The 21,762-nt window shown below is 42.7% G+C and overlaps 2 protein-coding genes across 5 annotated transcripts in view; both read left to right on the top strand.

The window, feature by feature from the left end:
- LOC136376342 (putative postmeiotic segregation increased 2-like protein 3) overlaps window positions 1-21,762 on the top strand; it is a 182,649-nt gene that overhangs the window by 109,513 nt on the left and 51,374 nt on the right. The window lies entirely within an intron of this gene.
- The window catches only part of RNF216 (ring finger protein 216), a 177,193-nt gene that overhangs the window by 49,371 nt on the left and 106,060 nt on the right, over window positions 1-21,762 (top strand). For all 4 annotated transcript variants that reach the window (XM_066342301.1, XM_066342302.1, XM_066342298.1 and 1 more), the window contains 6 exons: window positions 678-842; window positions 5,872-5,986; window positions 15,956-16,095; window positions 17,730-17,780; window positions 18,648-18,785; window positions 21,185-21,333. In XM_066342301.1, coding sequence (XP_066198398.1) covers window positions 678-842; window positions 5,872-5,986; window positions 15,956-16,095; window positions 17,730-17,780; window positions 18,648-18,785; window positions 21,185-21,333 — 758 coding nt within the window. The remainder of the gene's footprint in view (window positions 1-677; window positions 843-5,871; window positions 5,987-15,955; window positions 16,096-17,729; window positions 17,781-18,647; window positions 18,786-21,184; window positions 21,334-21,762) is intronic.

Below are 21,762 nucleotides of genomic sequence, written 5' to 3' on the forward strand. Positions count from 1 at the left end.
CTTAGAATTCTTTTTCATTGTAACTCTCTCCTCCCTTTTCACAAAAAATTAACAAATCCACCATATCATTAATCCTACAAAGTAAGTTCCTAAAATGAAACAAGAATTGGCTGGGAGTCTTTATATCATCTCAGCTTTTTTTAACACTGAAAATTGAAACATGTGAAAAAAATTTTAATAGTTATATGTGAGATTATTTTATTCTTTTTTTTTTTTTTTTTTTGTATTTGTCTGAAGCTGGAAACGGGGAAACAGACAGACTCCCGCATATGCCCGACCGGGATCCACCCGGCACGCCCACCAGGGGGCGATGCTCTGCCCTTCCGGGGCGTTGCTCTGTTGCGACCAGAGCCACTTTAGCGCCTGAGGCAGAGGCCACGGAGCCATCCCCAGTACCCGGGCCATCTTTGCTCCAGTGGAGCCTTGGCTGCGGGAGGGGAAGAGAGAGACAGAGAGGAAGGAGAGGGGGAGGGGTGGAGAAGCAAATGGGCGCTTCTCCTGTGTGCCCTGGTCGGGAATTGAACCCAGGACTTCCACACGCCAGGCCGATGCTCTACCACTGAGCCAACCGGCCAGGGCCAGATTATTTTATTCTTGAGTAAGCAGTCTTTCAAATGATTTCCCTTGTGGGAAATGCACCTTCCGGCTTCTAATGTTGTGTTCCATTCTCATTTCAGTTGCCTAAGATAGACTTTTTTGACTATTCTAAGTTGGCTCCTCTTGACCAGCGCTGCTTCATTCAAGCTGCTGACCTCCTGATGGCTGACTTCAAAATGCTCAGCAGTCAGGACATCAAGTGGGCCCTGCACGAGCTCAAAGGACACTATGCAATCACCCGAAAGGTGCTATACTTCATCTTCCTGGGGGGGGGGGGGGGTGGCACCTGTGATAACAGGATGAGGAATTCAGCTTGCGGAAATTGAGATGGCTTATGATGGCAAAGAGCTAAGGAGTTTGTCAGGGTGAAGGTAAATAGACAAAAGTATTTGGTGATCAAGAAGAACTGGATGAAAATAAATAATATATTAGAAGGGAAGTTCTGGCTTGACCATAACGACATGGAGGGTAATGAATATTATCGTGGAATGCAGGGTGACTAGAGTATGAAAAATATGGTCTAGTGCTGCTCCTCCCTGATGTGCTCTCTGGCTTAGGACAGGCCATGCAATCCTGCCCCAGGTGGCTCATGAGGCAGGGGCTCTCAAGGGCCCAGGAACACAGCACTGCCTAGTGAGTGATGGTTTGCCTCAGAAGAGAGTGGACAGCTGCTGAAAGTTCCCACTGTTTTTTCCCCCAGTCGCCTAAATAAGATTCCACTTTAGGGCTTCCTGTTTCTAAGGCTTAGAAAAGTGCAGGTTCGAATGGGTAGCACAGACATGCCTCAAAGTGAAGTCCACTGCATAGCACTTTTTTCATGGCGGTCAGACAGGACAGAAGCATCAGTAGGCCTTTGGCTTGTTCCTCTTTCTTGTACTGCCGTGAACTCCATTTCTCCTGCTGAAGCTCTTATGATTCCTAGTGAATTATATTCTTATCCAAAGGACAAACAAACTTGGAGTTATTTTAATGGTTAAAGCACTCATTCTGTCTTAACCTGAAAGAAGGTGAACCCTAGGTGAATGTGACCAGATGCCAAGTCTAGAATCCTTCTACCTTTAAGGTTGTCAAGAAGATCTAGGCAACTGTCAACAAACTCCTGATTTTAAGTTAAGTTTAGGTAAAATCAGAGTTAGTGATTTCTATTTCTGAATCTCATTCCCCGGGTTAGGTAAATAGGGAATACCTGTACTATCATTAAAAAGTGAATGGTAACCCAAAAATAGTAACTGCAAGAAAGCCAGGCCTCTTTCTCTTGAGGCCCTACCTGTCGCTCTACTGCTGCAGTGGTGCCTTCCACCTTTCTGAGCTCCCAGGGAGCCCAGAGGAGAAGCGAAAGGCACAGCAGGGAACAACAGCTCCTGTGGCCTGGGGGGGGGGGGGGGGACCTGATAAAGGTTTAATTATCCCACTTGTTATGTGGGCGGGAGGTTGCAGAATTCTGTGACTCAGTTTCCCTCATTTTTTACCTTCCTTATCTCTTTCCATCTTTCTGGCTCTTTATGTTTTTTATGGTATCTGCTTGGTTTGGTGGGTAGTTTGAAATTTTACAGGCTATTTGAATGAAAGCAGTGTGTATAAGGGTCAGTATTGATGAGCAGAAGCTAAAATCTAGTGCGCTCAATTACAACTGAGACTTTCCCCTGCAGTGTGCAGATGGTGCACAAGAGTTCTTCCCTGTACAAATTGCACAGTTCACAAGAACAGGGATGTAGGAAGCACGCCCAGAGACAGTCTGTAGTCACCGCAGGAGCACATTCTCCTTAGCCATGACCGCTCAGGGCAAGTGTGTTCACTTTGCAGACATGCACATTTTTCTGGAGTTCTTTCCCGCTTTTTATTATAAACATCAAACACTTTTTAAAAAGATGGTGTAGTAATAAGCCCACGCTTACCCATCACTCAGCTTGATAATTATCAGCTACTGCCCAGTCTTGTTTCATTTCCACCCTCTTCCTTCTTCCCACACTTTCAAAGCAAATTCCAAGAATCATTTCATTGACTTTAAATTCATGTTTCTCAGTGTTGACCTTTAAAAGATAAAAGAATCTCTTTTGAAAACCATAATCAAAATACCATTATTATACCTTAAAAATTAACATCATTAGACATTCAATCAGTTTTCACATTTCTCAGAATGTGTCAAGACTGCTTATTTGGTCCTACTGGATTCCAAGTGAAATCTGTTTCTTTTAGTTCATTGATACGTAACTTAAATCTCTTTTAATCTGTCTCACTCTCCCCTCCCCTAGGCTCAAATCTTTGTCCATTCCTCAGCTTTTATGTCACCAACTGCCCATTATAGTGTTTTCAGGTCATCCCTTAAAGGAACTTCAGCCATTTTCACAGATATCCTACAAATATTACTAGACTGTGTCCTTGATTTTTAGAACTAATACCGCAAGTGAGTATTTGATTTGTGAACATGAGCAAACTAGAGGGAGAAATGCCAGATAATAGTAAAAGGAAGTTATATTTCAACATCTGTTGTTCCCTTGTTCCTCCTGATAGGTTTTTTGAGCACTTAGTTTGTGGTGGTTACCAACTATCCCCTGAGGACACTGGCATTCTAGCACACAAATTAGCTGCCTTCCAAAGAGCTTTCAGTCTGAGGAGATGAAAAAAAGATTAAAACAGTGTGCTGGTGTTATAAAGAGATAGGAACATGATAGTACTAGGAAAGAAATGAAGAAGGTGGCGTTTGAACAGACTCTGGAAGGCTCGATGTTTTCACTATAGGAATGTAGCAAAGGTTACGAGGCAAGAAAAAGGAACCGTGGTGCCTTTAGGGTGCACAGGTGTGGGTTATAACTAGCAAGTCTCAAAAGGAAGGAATTCTGATAATCTAACTCTATCTGGTCTAACTAGATCTTCATTCACTGTTAAGATAAATGGTGATTGTTAATTTAACTATTAAGGTGAGATATTGGAGGCTCCTTTAGTTTGTATAAATTTTATTTTAAGATACAGTTTGCTGACAAGTAACTATGTTCATGTATATGGATTTTTTCCTTCTAATTAGAAACATTTAAATGGGACAAAGGTAATGACCACAGTTCACTTCCATTCAGGAGCCTTGAGGTTTGTGGTGTGGTTGAAAACTGGTAGATTCGTTTGATTAGTTGCTGATAAATGACATCTGCCTCATTTATAACATGCAAATTATAATACCTCTCCTGCCTCCTTTCCTGAGTTTTCTTCACAAATAGCCCTTTAAGCAAAACCTGTTAGAAAATAGTAGTCTTACAGCTGAGTACAAACAGGTGGCTTTGAGATTAGTGCCTAAGGCAGCGGTTCTCAATCTGTGGGTCGCGACCCACAGGTTGAGAGCTGCTGGCCTAAGTGTTTGTAGGGAACCTCTGGGGTACTAGGAAGAAGAAATGAAGCAAGAAAGGAGGTAGTGCAGCCCTAGAGAATGTTGATGGAGGTAGAGAGGCAGCAAGGTGCATGTTGCTGTTGGCCAGCTCTTGGTGGGGTTTCACTGACTCTGTGAACAGAGGAGGATGTCAAAGGAAGAGCTTTAGGTCTGAGCTGGCTGAGTTCAGGTGCTAGCTTCACTGAAGGTTTGACTGGGGGCGAGTTTGCGCTCTCAGCCTTGCTTCCCTCTGCTGTGAAATGAAGAACCCCTCCCTCAGGGGGTCATTGTGAGAATCCAGTGAGATAGGGAGTAGAGAGGTCCACGGGTAGTGCTAAGTTCCCAAGAGGTGTATGTAGCAAATGGTAATTTAATTCTGATTCCCAAACCTAGGAGCTTGGAAAGGAAGTGGTAGGAGGTGGATTAAGATGAAAGGTGATCCTTCCCTCTTCTGGAAATACTTTTTCTCTTGTCCTTCTACCACGGAATACACAGCTGTCTCTAAAATATTATTTATTAGCAATATCCCTGTAACACCTACACATCCCTACTACCTTTTATTCTGCAAATAAGTATTAAATACAGACTATGCAAGCAGCTAAGGATATACCCTGAGCTCTAGAGGCTCACAGTCCAGTGGAGGAGAAAACATGAAACAAGAAGCAAATGAGTGTATAATTACAACTGGCTAAGTATTTTGAAAAAAAAAAATACAAGGTGCCTAGAAAGAGTGTAACCAGAGTAAGAGGCTCCAGGTGGGCCACTCTGAGCAAGTGACATTTAATCACAAACCTAAGTGTTATAAGTAGGAGTTCAGTAAAGAGGGTGTAGGATGAGGCAAACTGTAGGAGAGCTCATTTGGAGGGGAAAGATCATGAATTCAACCTGGAAAACACTGAATGACCAGCAAGTAACAATAATTCATTGGGTGTTTTGAATGAACACAAAAGATGGGAAGAAAGGACTAGAGATGGAATTTTGATAGTTAAGAGCATATGGAATATAACCTCCCCAGCCTGGATGAGATAGCTAGAGAGACTGTCAGGTGAGAAGAGACAAAACTGCCTTGAGGACTTCCTGTAAAGCCCAAGGAGAGGAGGCTGGTGGAGGAGGAGCAGGCAGGGAGGAAGTCAGGAGAGGAGAGCAGTCAACATTATGAATAGCTCTGAATAGTCAAGACGACTAAACACCAGGTGTTCACGTTAGCCTCATGTTATGAGTATTAAGTAGAAAGGTGGGGTTCGATGCTGGTTTAGAAGTTGGAAAGCTCATGGGAGGTGAGGTGATAAAACAGTGTACAGACGGCTTCTTTGATAAGTTTGGCTACAAAGAGGAAGAAAAGAAAAGAGGGACTGGTAGCTAAAAGGGGAGGGAGGCCAGGGGAAGGACAGTTTTCTTTTTTAAGATGGCAACGACTTGAGCACATTTAAATGCTTATTGGAAAGATCTAAAAAAGGGAGAAGCAAAAGGTATGGAAAAAAGGGACTATCACAGCCATAAGAACTTTGTGCTCCAGGACAAAAGTGAGAGCAACGAGGAATGTGGAGGAAGTAGAACAGAGAGTGTTGACTGGAGAAATAGCATGTAAAGGTATGCCTGTGAGGTACAGCTCACTAGTCACGTGTTATGTAACTTAACCTGCACTTATTCAAGGACCATTGGGGCAGTTTCTGTTTTCTTATGTTGCCCTTGAATTTGTCAGCAGGCATTTTGGTTCTGCATTATAGCAGTTTATGAAAGTCAGAGAAAACAAAATAATGAAATGCTACCTATTTATTTTGCCACTACCTATTTCTGTAAGCCATGGAGGGGAAATAGCTGAAACTGAGTCAAAATGAGATTTAGGGAGTACCTGTATTTTCACGTATTCCTGTGTCCCATCTACAGTGGTAGGTAACCTTTCCCTTTTTCAATTTTAGGCCTTTTCTGATGCCATTAAAAAATGGCAGGAGTTATCGCCAGAAACCAGTGGAAAAAGAAAAAAGAGAAAAGAAATGAATCAGTATTCTTACATAGATTTCAAGTTTGAACAAGGTAATGGCAAACTGTGTGTGAAGCTGTGTGCAGAACCATCCCCTTCCCACGCACTTGGAAGGGACACCGTGGTACAGCTGCTTACGGACTGTCCTCCAAACCAGTCCAAGTAGTGACCCTGACGTGGACTGCTTAGACAGCACATTAGCATTTTTAACAGTGGCCACAGGTGTCGTCTTCCTTCTTTCTGCTTAGGAGACACTATGACAGGAAAATGTAGTGCAGTGGTAGAGAATTCACGCATGGGAAAGTGGGGCACTCTTTTTTTTTTTAATTATTTTTATTTATTCATTTTAGAGGGGGGGAGAGAGAGAGTGAGAGAAGAGGGGGGTAAGAGCAGGAAGCTTCAACTCCCATATGTGCCTTGACCGGGCAAGGCCAGGGTTTTGAACTGGCAACCTCAGCATTCCAGGTCGACGCTTTATCCACGGCATGGGGCACTCTTAAGCTGGGGGAGAAACAGGTCCTGGATGTTTGACAAGAATTAGCTGTATCACTAGTAAAGACTATCTAGACCAGTGGTTTTCAACCACCAGTCTATGAACCAGTGTGAGTCCACCAGAAATTTCCTGGCAGTCTGAGAAAGAGTTAACCACCCTGATGTTATGTGAAGATTATAGACCAAATGATTATAGATTTTATACGAAATTTTTGGTGGACCAGCATTTGAAAAACACTAATCTAGACCAGAGATGGATTGCTTACAGTAGAGGGGTCATTTACACACTTGAGAGGGGCTTCTCACAGAATTAAAACAAACACCTCTGAAGTAGCCACTTTATTTAAATTTCTGTTACTGATAAAATAACTGCTGAAAGCTCTTCCAAAGAGGTTACATCAGGTCTGATCCCCCCCTCAAAGGTTAACTTTTTGAATTTTATAACAAATTTATCTGAGCTGCTTGTGTTCAGTAAAAGAATCCACTATAACTTTTCCTGTAGATTGTTGTATCATAAAAAAAGGGAACATTTCCCTTTCTGTTGTATTTGTGCTTAATTACATAACCTAATTTCATGTGTCACTAAATGGAAAATCTCTGAGATAGCTGTAGAACTGGAAAGTATTTGTATTTCTGCACTCTTCGGGACCTGAAAGAAAATCTTCTAGACACTGACTTCTAAGGTCAGGTCCCCAAGCTAGTGTGTGGAGCAGTGCTCTCCTGACATGACATTCTCACAGGTAAGTGGTGGCAGAATGAGAAAGTAAAAACAGTGTGTAAATGATTTTTCATTCAGCTAAATGTGTTCACACTTGAGGCATCCCTAATGCATAGTCATTGCATATTTGCTCTGACTCCCAGTGGTAAAGAAAGGAATGTACCATGTTGTAAGATGATATACTCCCTTGTTGGTCAGCTTTGTCTTTTAGAAAACTTACTTTTTTTTTTTTTATCAAGACAAAGGGCACCTTCCTGAAAGTTCCTGCCATGTTCTGAAAAGACTTAGAGTCTATCTGTTGCCATCTCATTCTCCTTCCTTGTGTGCCCTTTGCTAGCATGTCAGTAGGTGTCTATTTTGGTGTACCAAGACAGACAAAGTACTCCAAAGATCTGCTGCATAAAGACAACAGCTGTGATTTAGATTCTGTACTTAAGTCTCTACAGCCTGAGAATGTTGTAAAATCAAAACACATCCCACTTTAAGCTCTGGTCTGTTCACCCACCTTGCTTTTTAAGTCACTGACCTCTCTCAGTTTTGATGCATCTGACATTTTTCTCTCTTAACTTCATCTTATTATTTTCAGGTAGATCCCTTTTAATTTTAGATTCTAGTTCTTATATTGCACTTGTTAGAACATCTTTAAGGACACTGGAAGTTAGAAATAGGAAATACACTTGAGCCTGACGGGAGGTGGTACAGTGGATAGAGCATTGACCCGGGATGCTGAGGTCCCAGGTTCAAACTCCCAGGTTGCCAGTTTGAGCGCAGGATCATGATGCCCAGGTCTCTGCCTTGATGCCCAGATTGCTGGCTTGATGGTGAAGGTCACTGGTTGGAGCAAGGGGTCACTTGCTCAGCCTGAGCCACCTCCACCCCCGTCAAGGCATGTGTGAAAAGTAATCAATAAACAACTAAAGTGAAGCTACTACAAGTTGATGCTCCTCATCTCCATTCCTCCCTCTCTTTCTCAAAAATAAGAAAATACACTTGATTTATATTAGTTGTCTGATATTTATGACTTACGAATACACTTAACTTTTCTTGACAACAGTTAATATGCACATAGACTGAGAATCCTTCGTCTGATCTAGGAATCCCATTCTTTACCTTCTGTCACTGCTATTTGTGCTATACATTGCTTAGCTCAAAGAGAGAGACGGGATTTTCCCTCAACTGCACTCTTTATGGTCCTAATGAGCTGACCACACTACATAGCCTCCCATGAAGAGTCTGATTAGATATTGGATGAGTATCAATAAAAATACAACATATGGCCCTGGCCAGTTGGCTTAGCGGTAGAGCGTCGGCCTGGTGTGCGGGGGACCCGGGTTCGATTCCCGGCCAGGGCACATAGGAGAAGCGCCCATTTGCTTCTCCACCCCCCCCTCCTTCCTCTCTGTCTCTCTCTTTCCCTCCCGCAGCGAGGCTCCATTGGAGCAAAGATGGCCCGGGCGCTGGGGATGGCTCCTTGGCCTCTGCCCCAGGCGCTAGAGTGGCTCTGGTCGCGACAGAGCGACGCCCCGGAGGGGCAGAGCATCGCCCCCTGGTGGGCAGAGCATCGTCCCTGGTGGGTGTGCCGGGTGGATCCCGGTCGGGCGCGTGTGGGAGTCTGTCTGACTGTCTCTCCCCATTTCCAGCTTCAGAAAAATACAAAAAAAAAAATTACAACATATTACCTCTACCAAGGCAAGCCAAGAAAAGAAAGGATACACAAATTACCAGTATCAGGATCATTCTTTTAAGGGGTATCAATCCAGACCCTATAGATATCCAAAGAGAAATACTGTAAAGAACTTTCACACGTAAATTTGATAACTGAGACGAAATGAACTGATTAATCAAAAAATACAAACTACCAAAACTTACCCATATAAAATAATTTGCATAGCCCTTTAGCTATTAAGAAAAATGAATTTGTAATTTTAAATATCCCAAAAAAGAAATATCCAGCCCCAGTTGGTTTCATTGGAAAATACTCCCAGACATTTTTTTTTTTTTTACAGAGGCAGAGAGAGAGACAGACAGAAATGGAGAAATGAGAAGTATCAATCATTAGTTTTTCGTTGCGCATTGCGACACCTTAGTTCAGCGGTTCTCAATCTGTGGGTCGCGACCCTGGTGGGGGTTGAACGACCAAAACACAGGGGTCGTGACCCACAGGTTGAGAACCACTGCCTTAGTTGCTCATTGATTGCTTTCTCATATGTGCCTTGACCGTGGGCCTTCAGCAGACTGAGTAACCCCTTGCTTGAGCCCGCGACCTTGGGTCCAAGCTGGTGAGCTTTTGCTCAAACCAGATGGGCCTGCGCTCAAGCTGGTGACCTTGGGGTCTCAAACCTGGGTCCTTGGCATCCCAGTCCGACGCTCTATCCACTGCACCACCGCCTGGCCAGGCACTACCTTTTTTTTTTTTTTTTTTTTTTTTCTGAAGCTGGAAACGGGGAGAGACAGACAGACTCCCGCATGTGCCCGACCTGGATCCACCTGGCATGCCCACCAGGGGCAGCGCTCTGACCACCAGGGGGCGATGCTCCGCTGCGACCAGAGCCACTCTAGTGCCTGAGGCAGAGGCCAAGGAGCCATACCCAGCGCCCGGGCCATGTTTGCTCCAATGGAGCCTTGGCTGCGGGAGGGGAAGAGAGAGACAGAGAGGAAGGGGGGGTGGAGATTCCTGGCCGGGAATCGAACCCGGGTCCCCCGCACGCCAGGCCGACGCTCTACCGCTGAGCCAACCGGCCAGGGCCAGACACTACCATTTTTAAAAGAATCAACACCAATTCTACATAATCCCTTTTGGAAAATAGAAGAGTAGGAAAACTTCCTAATTTATTTTATGGAGCTAGTATTACTCTGATATTAAACCAGAGAAAGACAATATAAAAAAATAAAACTGCAGGCCAATTATTCCTCATAAATATAAGTGCAAAAGTCTTGTAGTAAAATATTAAGAAGTGGAACTTACACATATATATATTTAAATATATGTGGTATATTTATATAAATAAAAATATTTTAAAAAAAATATGTACCAGGGCCAAATGAGGTATATTCCAGGGATGCAAGGCTGGTTCAGTATTCAAAAATCAACCAGTACAACCACCATATTAATAGACTGAAGAAGAAAAATCACCTGGCTATGTCAATTGATGCAGAAAAGGTATTTAACAATATTTAACACCTATCCGTGTTTAAAACTCTCAGAAAGTTAGGAATTGAGAGCAGTTCTCTTAGTTGGTAATGAATACAATAAAAGTCTACATATTTCTAGCCTGACTTGCGGTGGCACAGTAGATAAAGCATCAACCTGGAACACAAAAGTCATCAGTTCAAAACCCTGAGCTTGCCCAGTCAAGGCACATACAGGAAGCAACTACTACAAATCGATGCTTCCAGCTTCTCCCCACCCCACTCTAAAAGTCAGTAAAAAAAAAAAAAATACATATTTCTAATGTCATAATGGTGACTCCTTTCCCACCCCTACCCCCAATTCCCAAGATCAGGAGCAAGGAAAGGATGTCCTCTGTTCACTGCTATTGAGCATAGTCCTGGAAGTTCTAGCATAGGCAATAAAGAAAATAAAAGGTACAGACTAGAAAGGAAGAAATGAAACCATCTCTATAAGTAAATGACTGGATAGTCTGCATAGAAAACTAGAGAATCTACCACAGACTCTTAGAACTATTCATGAGTTCAGGAGGTTGCAGGATATAAGATCAACCTACAAAAACCAGTTGTTGGCGCGGCGTGTGGAAGTCCTGGGTTTGATTTCCGGCCAGGACACACAGAAGCACCCATCTGTTTTTCCACCCTTCCCCCTCTCCTTTCTCTCTCTCTCTCTCTTCCCCTCCTGCAGCCAAGGCTCTGTTGGAGCAAAAGTTGGCCCAAGCGCTGAGGATGGCTCTATGGCCTCCACCTCAGGCACTAGAATGGCTCCGGCCGCAACAGACAACACCCCACATGATCAGAGCATTACCTCCTGGTGGGCATGCCGGGTAGATCCCAGTTGGGTGCATGCAGGAGTCTGCCTACCTGCCCCCCAACCCCCTTTCTCACTTTGGGAAAAAAAAAAAAACAACCCCAATTGTAGTTCTATATACTATCAATGAGCATGTGGGACCAAAGTTAAAATACCATAATACCATTTATAATTACTTCTCTCAAAATTAAATACTTAGGTGTAATTCTAACAAAACATGTACAGGACTTACATGATGAAGACTACAAAACTGGCCCTGGCCGGCTGGCTCAGTGGTAGAGCATCGGCCCGGCATGTGGAAATTCTGGGTTTGATTCCTGGTTGGGGCACACAGGAGAAGCAACCATCTGTTTTTCCACCCCTCCCCCTTCTCTCTCTCTTTCTCTTCCCTTCTCTCTCTCTCCCTCTCTCCCTCTCCCTCTCCCTCTCTCTCTTTTTCTCTTCCTCTTCTCCCACAACCATGGCTCAAATGGTTTGAGCAAGTTGGCCCCAGGTGCTGAGGATCACTCCCTGACCTCACCTCAGGTGCTAAAATAACTCAGTTGCCAAGCAGTGGAGCAGCAGCCCCAGATGGGCAGAGCATCACACAGTAGGGGGCTTGCTGGTAGATCCCCATCAGAACACATGTAAGAGTCTGTCTTTTCCTCCCCGCTTCTCACTTAATAAAAAAAAATGGAGACACATACTGTGTTCATAGATTGGAAGGTTCAACATAGTCAAGATACGAACTCTTCCTAAATTCTATAAAGGCAGACCTTTTTTTTTTGTATTTTTCTGAAGTTGGAAATGGGGAGGCAGTCAGACTCCCGCATGCACCAGACTGGGATCCACCCAGCATGCCCACCAGGGGGCGATGCTCTGCCCATCTGGGGCGTCGCTCTGTTGCAACCAGAGCCGTTCTAGCGTCTGAGGCAGAGGCCACAGAGCCATCCTCAGCACCCGGGCCAACTTTGCTCCAATGGAGCCTTGGCTGCGGGAGGGGAAGAGAGAGACAGAGAGGAAGGAGAGGGGGAGGGGTGAGGAAGCAGATGGGCGCTTCTCCTGTGTGCCCTGGCCGGGAATTGAACCCGGGACTCCCGCACGCCAGGCCGACTCTCTACCACTGAGCCAACCAGCCAGGGCGACCTTTTTTTATTGCACTTCATTTTATTGCATTCTGCATTTTCAACATCGAGGCCAGACCCTCCACCAGCAGAAAGATAACTTACTGAATTCTCAGGTAATAGCTACCATTTTTTTTTTTAGCAATAAAGTATTTTTTAAATAACGTATGTACATTTTTTTAGATATTGTCCCAATAGAGCCCAAGCTCTCTGTCAATCAGGTGTCCCTGATTCGACTTCCCTGTGCAGTGGTACACTCCTGCTTATCAGCAGGGCTGGCAGCGTCTTCAAGACTACTCTTGAGGCGGCTATGAGGATTCTACTTATCAGTGCCGACACTAACTGCCACCAGAGGAAAAGCACAGCCGACACATAGAGTTAGTTGCAATAATCACACAAGCAATTTATTACTCACAAATCCTTTTGGCATGCCTGGGTACAGCTTAAGGGGGCCCCGTCGGCGTGCTCCTCTCGGCTGTCTTTGGTCAGAGCTCAGAGTGGTGTGGAGACAGTTCACTTTCACGTTGGAGTCTGGGTGACTACTGCAGCAGGGGGCCCTCAGCTTTAGTACCTTTTCTGGCCAGCACCTTCTAACAGGTGTCAATCTACAGGATTATCACCTCAAACCACCTTTTTGGGAGTTCCTTGCAGGGAATCCTCTTTTATGTTAATCTACTGCAATGTTAACATCAAACCACTTTTTAAGATGTTCTTATCCAAGCCACTTCTTATCTAGGTATAACTTCACACACATACCAACTGGGCGGCCCTGCTTAAAAGTCAGAGTCCGTTTATCACATCTGCACCCACTATATTAATTCCTATCCAAATGGCATAACTTTATCTAATTTTAATAATTTTTAATATTATTTTAATTACTTTTATATATCTTCCATATTTTTGTTTTTTACATTTCTATATCTATAACTACTATAACATTATATTACTACAACAGATATAATGCTACTAAACTTAACTATAGTATTGCTGTGAACCAGCACGGCTAGTAATTCTAGGTCCTAAGTGGGAATGGCGCGGAATTAAGAAAATAGACTTAGCCTAACCTGTGGTGGTGCAGGGGATAAAGCATCAGCCTGGAACACTGAGGTTACCGGTTCGAAGCCCTGAGCTTGCCTGGTCAAGGCATATGTGGGAGTTGATGCTTCCTGATCCTCCCCCCTTCTCTCTCTCTCTCTCACTCTTCTCTTTAAAATGAATAAATAAAATCTTTAAAAAAAAAGAAAAGAAAATAGACTTAAAGATAAATAAGATGGGATCGGGAGGCCTCTGCAAGCTGATAGTGAGAACAGAGTACGCTCTCCACCCCTCACCCTGCTCTATTTATAGGGCAAAGTGAGATCATTAGTAAATCAGAGATTATTAAAACAAAGTCACATTTCCAAGGCATTTCAAGAATTTTACCAAGTGCAGAAAACCCCCACCAGACATAACCTCTTAACTTCACAAAACAAAGGATAAGAAGAAAATTGCCTCAAGTCTTTCTGAGGGACATGGGGGATAGGATGAGTATAAACAATCCAGCACCACAGCTAACCTGAAGGTATGGAAAAAAATAGCCTCTAGCAACTTCACAGAATAAGTGAGGTGGGGGATTGAGCAGACTGCCAGTTTACTGCCACTTCCCCACACTTCTGTCACCCAAAAAATCTAAACTGCGAAGACCCTGTTGGCTTTCAGTCCCCAACATAGTATGGCATAGATATAATTTTTATATGCACTGGGAAACCGAAAGGTTTCTGTGACTTTATTATGGTATTCACTTTATTGCGGTGATCTGGAATTAAACCAGCAGTATCTTTGAGGTAAACATGTTCAGGTTTAATACAGTTCCTGTCAAAATCCCAGTAAGATTCTTTTGGTCGATATAGGTAAGCTTATCCTGATATGGAAAGCCAAGATACTAGAACAGCTAAAATATATAAGGTCTACCGGAAAGCTCTGTCCATTTCTATCACAACAAGTTTCGACACGTAAGCACATGTTTATTTGGCGCATGTGTGCCTCTCTATTTTTATCACTTAATGTATACATACTGACATAGCAAATTAACTAAAAGTTGATTCACATTAGTCTTATGTGTGAAGCGATATTGTATCCATGGCTACTGATAAAGTTCATTTACGCCACTGTAATTTTTACGAATTTCAACAAGGAAGAAGTGCTACAGAAGCATGTCTGTCGCATCTACCATATTCCCGGGACTTAGCACCCTCCGACTATCACTTTTTTGTTCTTACAAAATTTTTTGAAGGGCAAAAAATTCAAAAATGAAGAAGATATCAAACAAGTACTGGTTCAATTTTTCACATCAAAAGATAAAACATTTAAAAAAAATGGGATATACAAATTGCCCTCACGCTGGCAAGAAATCATTAATAATAATGGCAATTATATTATTTAATAAAGTTTATTGACAGTAAGAAAAATTTGTATTTTGTTTTATTCCAAAAACAGACAACTGTCCGGTAGACCTTATATATTTTTTAAAGTAGGAGAAATCGGTCTACCTGATTTCAAGACTTATTACATAGCTATAGTGATTAAGACCAGGTGGTATTGGCCCTGGCCAGGTAGCACCTGGTTAGAGTGTTGTCCCAATATGCCGAGCCGCCAGGTTTGATCCTTGGTCAGGGCACATGCCAGCATCAACCAATAAATTCATAAATGGTGGAGCAACAGTTCAAACTCCCTGCCTCTTTCTCTGTGTCTCTGTCTCACTCAAATCAATAAATTAAAAAAAAAAAGACCAGACAATGTTGGCAGAACGGTGTACACATAGTACTATGAAAAAGAGTAGAGAACAAAAAAACTGGTTTCTAAACAATAAAAGAATTTTTTTTATTTTTTAAATCTAGTGAGAATGAATAAGAAAAGAAAGTGTGTCAGGAGCCTGATATAGTAAATATTGGTAAAAATCAAAAGATATACAAAGAACAGGCTTTTGTGAGTAAATAGAAAATCTGGATGGAGTAGACAATTTTCTAGAAAATGTAAATTACCAAATTAACAAGAAATCGAAAACCTGATCAGTTTTACATGATGTAATATTTATCTTTCTAGTATCTTATTAAAAGTGTTAATTTATTGTGAATCTAGGTATTATTCTTTCAGCTTTTCTATTTGAAATCCTCAAAATAAAGAGTTTAAAAACATACATAAGACACAAGTACACCCACCAGAATGGCTAAGATTGAAAACTGACGATACCACGTGTTGACACAGATGTGGAATGACTGGGGCTCACATACACTGTCGGAAGGAAAGTAAATCAGAAGAACCACGTTGGAAAATTGGCATTGTTTTCTAATGCTGATTGAGCAGCAATTCCATTCCTTCCTGTGTGCACAACTGAATTGTAGCTGTATGTTCAGTAGCCCAGTGTGTGCTAGCTCCAAGCTGTAAACCCACCTGTCTGTCCTCAGTAGGAGACTGGCTAATAAACTGGTATATTCACATGCACAATACTGTCACGATAGGAGAGATGTTCCAATTGGAGTGTAACAAGGCGGGGAAAGACCTGAAAGTCAAAATGTGCATGTAGGTTAAGGAATAGGATAGAGCCCAATTTTCCCAAAGGGTAAATCCTATAGGAGAGGAATGAAATGTGCTGCTAGAAACATGGGTGCTCAAGCCACTGAAGACTGGAACGGCTGGCCTGCCTTCTTAACAAACATTTGTCTGCATGATTTTGCATTGTCATATTTTCTAGGTGACATAAAAATAGAAAAGAGGATGTTCTTTCTGGAAAATAAGCGGCGACACTGTAGGTCTTATGACCAGCGTGCCCTCCTTCCCGCTGTGCAGCAAGAGCAGGAGTTCTATGAACAGAAAATCAAAGAGATGGCAGAGGTAGGAAGATGTGCGTGCAGTGAATTTCTGGGATTATGGTTTACTTTTTGCTTTTAGGGCTTAGGATAAAACTATCTTTTAAGATTTGCCCTTTCTTTTGTGTGATTAATTTGAATAAATCATACAGTTTTTAAAAGGAAAAGAAACTAAAAGCTGGATTTTTAATGATACTGACTAAAGTTCACAGTTTTATAAATCAGAGTGTTGGTAGAGAATTTTAGTTGGAGCTTAGCACACATTACTATTTGACCTTCCTCAGCCTTTAATGGAGAAAAACTAGAGAAAGATTCCACTGAGCTCTTTAATTCTTCCAAATATACCATCAGATGCCAGTCAACCAGAATATGTATGTTTGTGGTTTAATATATATTTTCTGACCAGCAGCTCTGAAAGTATGACCCATAGACTCCTGACTTCCCCAAGATTCTTTAGGCATTCTGTAAGGTCAGATTTTTTTTTTTAAAACAAATGAGAGAGCAAGAGAGAAGGGAGCGAGATGAGAAGCATCAACTCATAGTTGCATCACCTTAATTCGTTGATTGCTTTCTTGTATGTGCCATGACTGAATGGCTTCAGCTGAGCCAGTGGCCTTTTGCTCACACCAGTGACCATGGGCTCTACGATCCCACACTCAAGCAGGTAAGCCTGCACTAAAGCCAACGACCTCTGGCTTTTGAACCTGTGTCCTTGGCGTTCCAGGTCAATGCTCTATCCACTGGGCTACTGCCTGGTCAGGCTCAGATCTCTTGTAATAATGATAAATGTGATTTACCTTTCACTGTGTTGAATTTGTACTGACAGAACAAAAGCAACAGTGCTTTAGCATGAGTCGAGCCAGTGGTACCAAATTGTACCAGTAATCATTTTCTTTATCACCATGCATTCAAAACGGTAATGTCTGGCCCTAGCTAGGTGGCTCAGTGGATAGAGCGTTGTCCCAGCACTCCAAGGTTGCGGGGTTGATCCCCAGTCAAGACACATACAAGGAGCAACCAATAAGTGCACAACTAAATGGAATAATTAATTGTAATAATGAGTTGATGCTTCTCCCTGTCACTTCTTCCTGTCCCTCAAGTTAATGGAAAAAGTTAAAAAAAAAAAAAAAAGGGCAGTGTGACCTTAATGTGGTAAATAACAGGTGGTCAGGTAAGTCTGTGACAGATGAATCAAGGTAACTTCTCCAGAATTCTAGTTTCTGCTTGAGAGCTAGAATTTTATCATTGGCCACAAATAATCACGTTACTCAGTTTTGAGAAAATGTCTGCCAAATACCTAATATTGAATAATCACAGTTTTCCTGTCATTTTTTCATGTAAAAATGGTATTCTGTTAAAAAAAAAAATAGTGCCTAATTCAGCAGCTTGCAAACCAGTGGCTCAAGGGCTTCTCCTTCAGATGATCGTCATGCCCAGGGTGTAGCAAAAGCACTTTGCACATTTCCCCCATTTTTTTCAGAGTATCGAAAAGATGTTTTTGAGGGTCAAAATTTGATAAAGTAAATTTTAAACTACTAAACCATGTAACTGAAGAGATGACTATTAATTGTTCTTTTATGTCTGTGGAAATAAATTCTAAATGGTTTGTAGCATCTTTACTAAATTTGTATCTGCATGTCTGATTTTTTTGTTCCTCAGCATGAAGACTTTTTGCTTGCTCTGCAGATGAATGAAGAACAATATCAAAAGGTATTTTGCAAATTCACCTAAATCATTTATTCTAGTATTTTTCGTGAGCTGTTTTTCTTATCACATTTTCTCAGCATTTTGTTAGCACTTTGGTTTCTGGGTAAACTCCTGTTGATCTGCTGAGCTTGTAACCACATTACAGTCAGATACTTGGAACATTATTGCCATTCTTAATACCAGACTGGATGAGAATTGAAGGGGAGATGATGAGAGTTGTGTTCCTGTTAACACTGCCTAGAATCCATTGCATAACTCTTAGGGGAAAATTTAGAACCCAGATATCATTGAGAGAGAGAAAGCAATCTCTATAGCCTCAGGGCCAGCTGGGTTCTGTTGTCTCTCTGCTCCTCACATAGCTGCCTTTTCTTCCATGGGTGGAATATTAGTGTGGTTGCTGCTGTAGTTAGTTAGCTTCAGTGGTCCCTGAAGGTAAAGCTTGGGTTGCAACATGATTTTATACTACTGTCTTATAACAAGAAGAGAAAAATCCAACTTTGAAGCTTTTCAGATAACATCCATCATGCCACTTGTTTCTTACTCTTATAGTCATGTTAGCAATATAGTCTGATTGCAGATGGTATATAGTTCTGCTGGCACTGTGGAATCCATGCATATGGTAACGTTAAACAAAGGATGACACCAAAAAAATACCCCAGAGAAAGTGAAAGTCTCGTTTTCCTTATGTATTAATATTTGTACTGGATTTCAAGCTACATTTTACATAGCAGAAAACAGCTCAGCATTGTTTTATGGCTTCCAGGGGTTGCTCTTTACCTCAGGTTGCTGTTGGGGGAGGGGGACATGAAACCTGCTAGCTGTCTCCTCGAGTGTGGGGGGGAGTTCACCTGTGTTTGTGGCCGCCTACAGGATGGCCAGCTGATTGAGTGCCGCTGCTGCTACGGGGAGTTTCCATTCGAGGAGCTGACACAGTGTGCAGACGCTCACTTGTTCTGCAAAGAGTGTCTCATCAGATATGCCCAGGAGGCAGTCTTTGGATCTGGAAAGGTAAGAACTGGGGAATACACCCACAGGTAGGAAGCGTTCACAGAGTCTGAGGCGACCACATTTATAGACAAGCATGAATGCCTCCTGGGAGTGCCTTTTTTGGAGCTAGGTAGAACTCTGCTAAGACATATTAATGTGTGTGATTCCTAGACAGTCTGTGATTTGTGTGATTGTGCTGGTTCCTAACACAGCAGGTTTCTTGTCGAGAGCTGTATTCTTCCACACTCCCGTCCTTCCCTGCTGCAGGACCACCTGCTGCTTCTCTCATTTTCCTATTTGTAAGAAAAATGAAGGGCAAACTCCAAAAGAGAGACTCTTATAGCCTGTTTTAATTGGGGTGCAAATTAGTATTTTTAACAGACTTTAAGCCCTGGCTGGTTGGCTCAGTGGTAGAGCGTCGGCCTGGCGTGCAGGAGTCCTGGGTTCGATTCCCAGCCAGGGCACACAGGAGAAGCACCCAACTGCTTCTCCACCCCTCCCCCTCTCCTTCCTCTCTGTCTCTCTCTTCCCCTCCCGCAGCCAAGGCTCCACTGGAGCAAAGATGGCCCGGGTGCTGAGGATGGCTCTGTGGCCTCTGCCTCAGGCGCTAGAATGGCTCTGGTTACAACAGAGCGACGCCCCAGATAGGCAGAGCATCACCCCCGGAGGGCGTGCCGGGTGGATCCCGGTCGGGTGCATGCGGGAGTCTGTCTGACTGCCTCCCCATTTCCAACTTCAGAAAAATAAAAAAAAACAAGAACAGACTTTTTAAAGATTTTATAGTTATATTAAAATCAATAACTTTTATACAAGATTATTGTTTCTCTTTTCAAAGTCAGTTTCTCTTGACACTTGTATAACATAATATTGAAAGTTTTATTCTGTTTTTAATGAACAATTAAAATCCAAAATTGCTTTTGTAAACACTCAACCAGTAATCAAATCACTCTACATCAATTATTCTTTTTTTTAAGATTTTATTTATTGATTTTACAGAGTGGGGGAATGAGAGGTATCAACTCATAGTTGCTTCAGTTTAGTTTTTCATTGCTTGCTTGTATGTGCCTTGACTGGCCAAGTCCAGGGTTTTGAACTGGCAACCTCAGCATTCCAGATCAGTGATCTTATCCACTGCGCCACCACAGGTCAGGCTACATCAGTTATTCTAAAGTCAGTTGTTGTTTAGTCCAGGACTGAGTAACGATTATGAGCCAGAGTGGTTATGATTGGCAGAATAATGCCCCACCCCTAAAGATGTCCACTTTCTTATTCTCAGAACCTGTGAATATGCTACCTTACATGGCAAAGGGGAATGAAGCTTGCTAATCAGATCACCTTAACATAGGGAGATTGTTCTGGATTATCCAGGTGGGCCAGCTATCATTACAAGGGTCTTTTAAAATGGCCAAAAGCAGCAGGGGTCAGAGTGCTGTGGTGTGAGGACTCAGCCTGCTATAAGTGACTTTGAAGATGAAGTCCAGAGCCCTCTGATCCAGCTGTTCCAGAGACTGTCCTCCTTTCTCTTGGAAGAGTTTTAGTCACCTGATTCCAGGTGAAGGGATTAGGAACTGGAGGCTTTTCAAATAATCCTTTGGTTTTTAGTTTATTTTTCTATCAATTCCCACCCTATCACTCACCTCTGCCTTCCAAGATGTTTAGACCTCCAGCCTTTCCATGGGCTGTAGAGGAAAGCAGCTTGCCACTCATAAATATTTTCTTTTCAGACACTGAGCTGTGATCCTCCCCTCCAGTCTGCCAAGGCTTTTACCCTTCCTCGCCCACTTTCTGTCATCATGTACTGTGGTTTGGCCTGGTAGAGGTTCTTTGGGGGTATCAAAGATGAACTTTGTGTTTTTGTTTCATGCTTTCCTTGTTCTGAGTGGTTTTCTTAGAGAAGAGAGGTCAGAGATTTTTATCATCTCAGAACTTGTGTTCTTAACCACGATTTATTTGCTTTAAATGCATTAACTACTGCCTGACCAGGCAGTGACGCAGTGGATAGAGCATCGGACTGGGATGCTGAGGACCCAGGTTTGGGACCCTGAGGTTGCCAGTTTGAGCGTGGGCTCATCTGGTTTGAGCAAAGCTCACCAGCTTGGACCCAAGGTCACTGGCTCGAGCAAGGGGTTACTCAGTCTGCTGAAGGCCCATGGTCAAGGCACATATGAGAAAGCAATCAATGAACAACTAAGGTGTCGCAATGAAAAACTGATGATTGATGCTTCTCATCTCTGTTCCTGTCTGTCTGTCCCTATCTATCCCTCTCTTTGACTCTCTCTCTGTCTGTAAAAAAAACAAAAAGAGAGAGAAAACAGATACTTCTTCTGTTTAAAAAAAAATGCATTAACCACTGAGGCTTTTCATTTTTCTGAAACCATGATTGAATTTTCTTTCTTTTCTCTTTGCCTGCATCATTCTAGTCAGAGCTCAGCTGCATGGAAGGCAGCTGCACATGTTCGTTCCCAACCAGCGAACTGGAAAAGGTGCTACCCCAAACCATCCTGTATAAATACTACGAGCGGAAAGCTGAAGAAGAAGTCGCTGCAGCCTACGCTGATGAACTTGTCAGGTGAGTTTTCAGAGTCGGAGAGTGTCATCTGTCAACTCATTCCCCATTAGGCACACTACCTGAGTACTTGCATCAGGTGATAAAAATTCTGTAACAGAGCTGTATCTCCCAGGTCTTCTGGCATTTCTTGCTGAGCAATAAAAGAATTTTTTTTTTTTTTTTTTTTTGGAGAGAGATACAGGAAGCGAGAAAGATGAGAAGCATCAACTTGTAACTGTGGTATTTTAGTTAATTTATTATTTCTTATATGTGCCTTGGCCCCTGGGTGGGGGCTCCCACTGAGCCAGTAGCCCCATACTCAAGCCAGTGTGACCTTGGGCTTCAAGCCAGTGACCATGAGATCATGTTGATATCTCACAAGCTGGCGACCCCGCACTCAAGCCAGATGAGCTCCTGCTCAAGCCAAGCGACCTTGGGGTTTTGAACCTA

The sequence above is a fragment of the Saccopteryx leptura genome, chromosome 6 (assembly GCF_036850995.1).
Source record: "Saccopteryx leptura isolate mSacLep1 chromosome 6, mSacLep1_pri_phased_curated, whole genome shotgun sequence".
Taxonomy (NCBI): domain Eukaryota; kingdom Metazoa; phylum Chordata; class Mammalia; order Chiroptera; family Emballonuridae; genus Saccopteryx; species Saccopteryx leptura.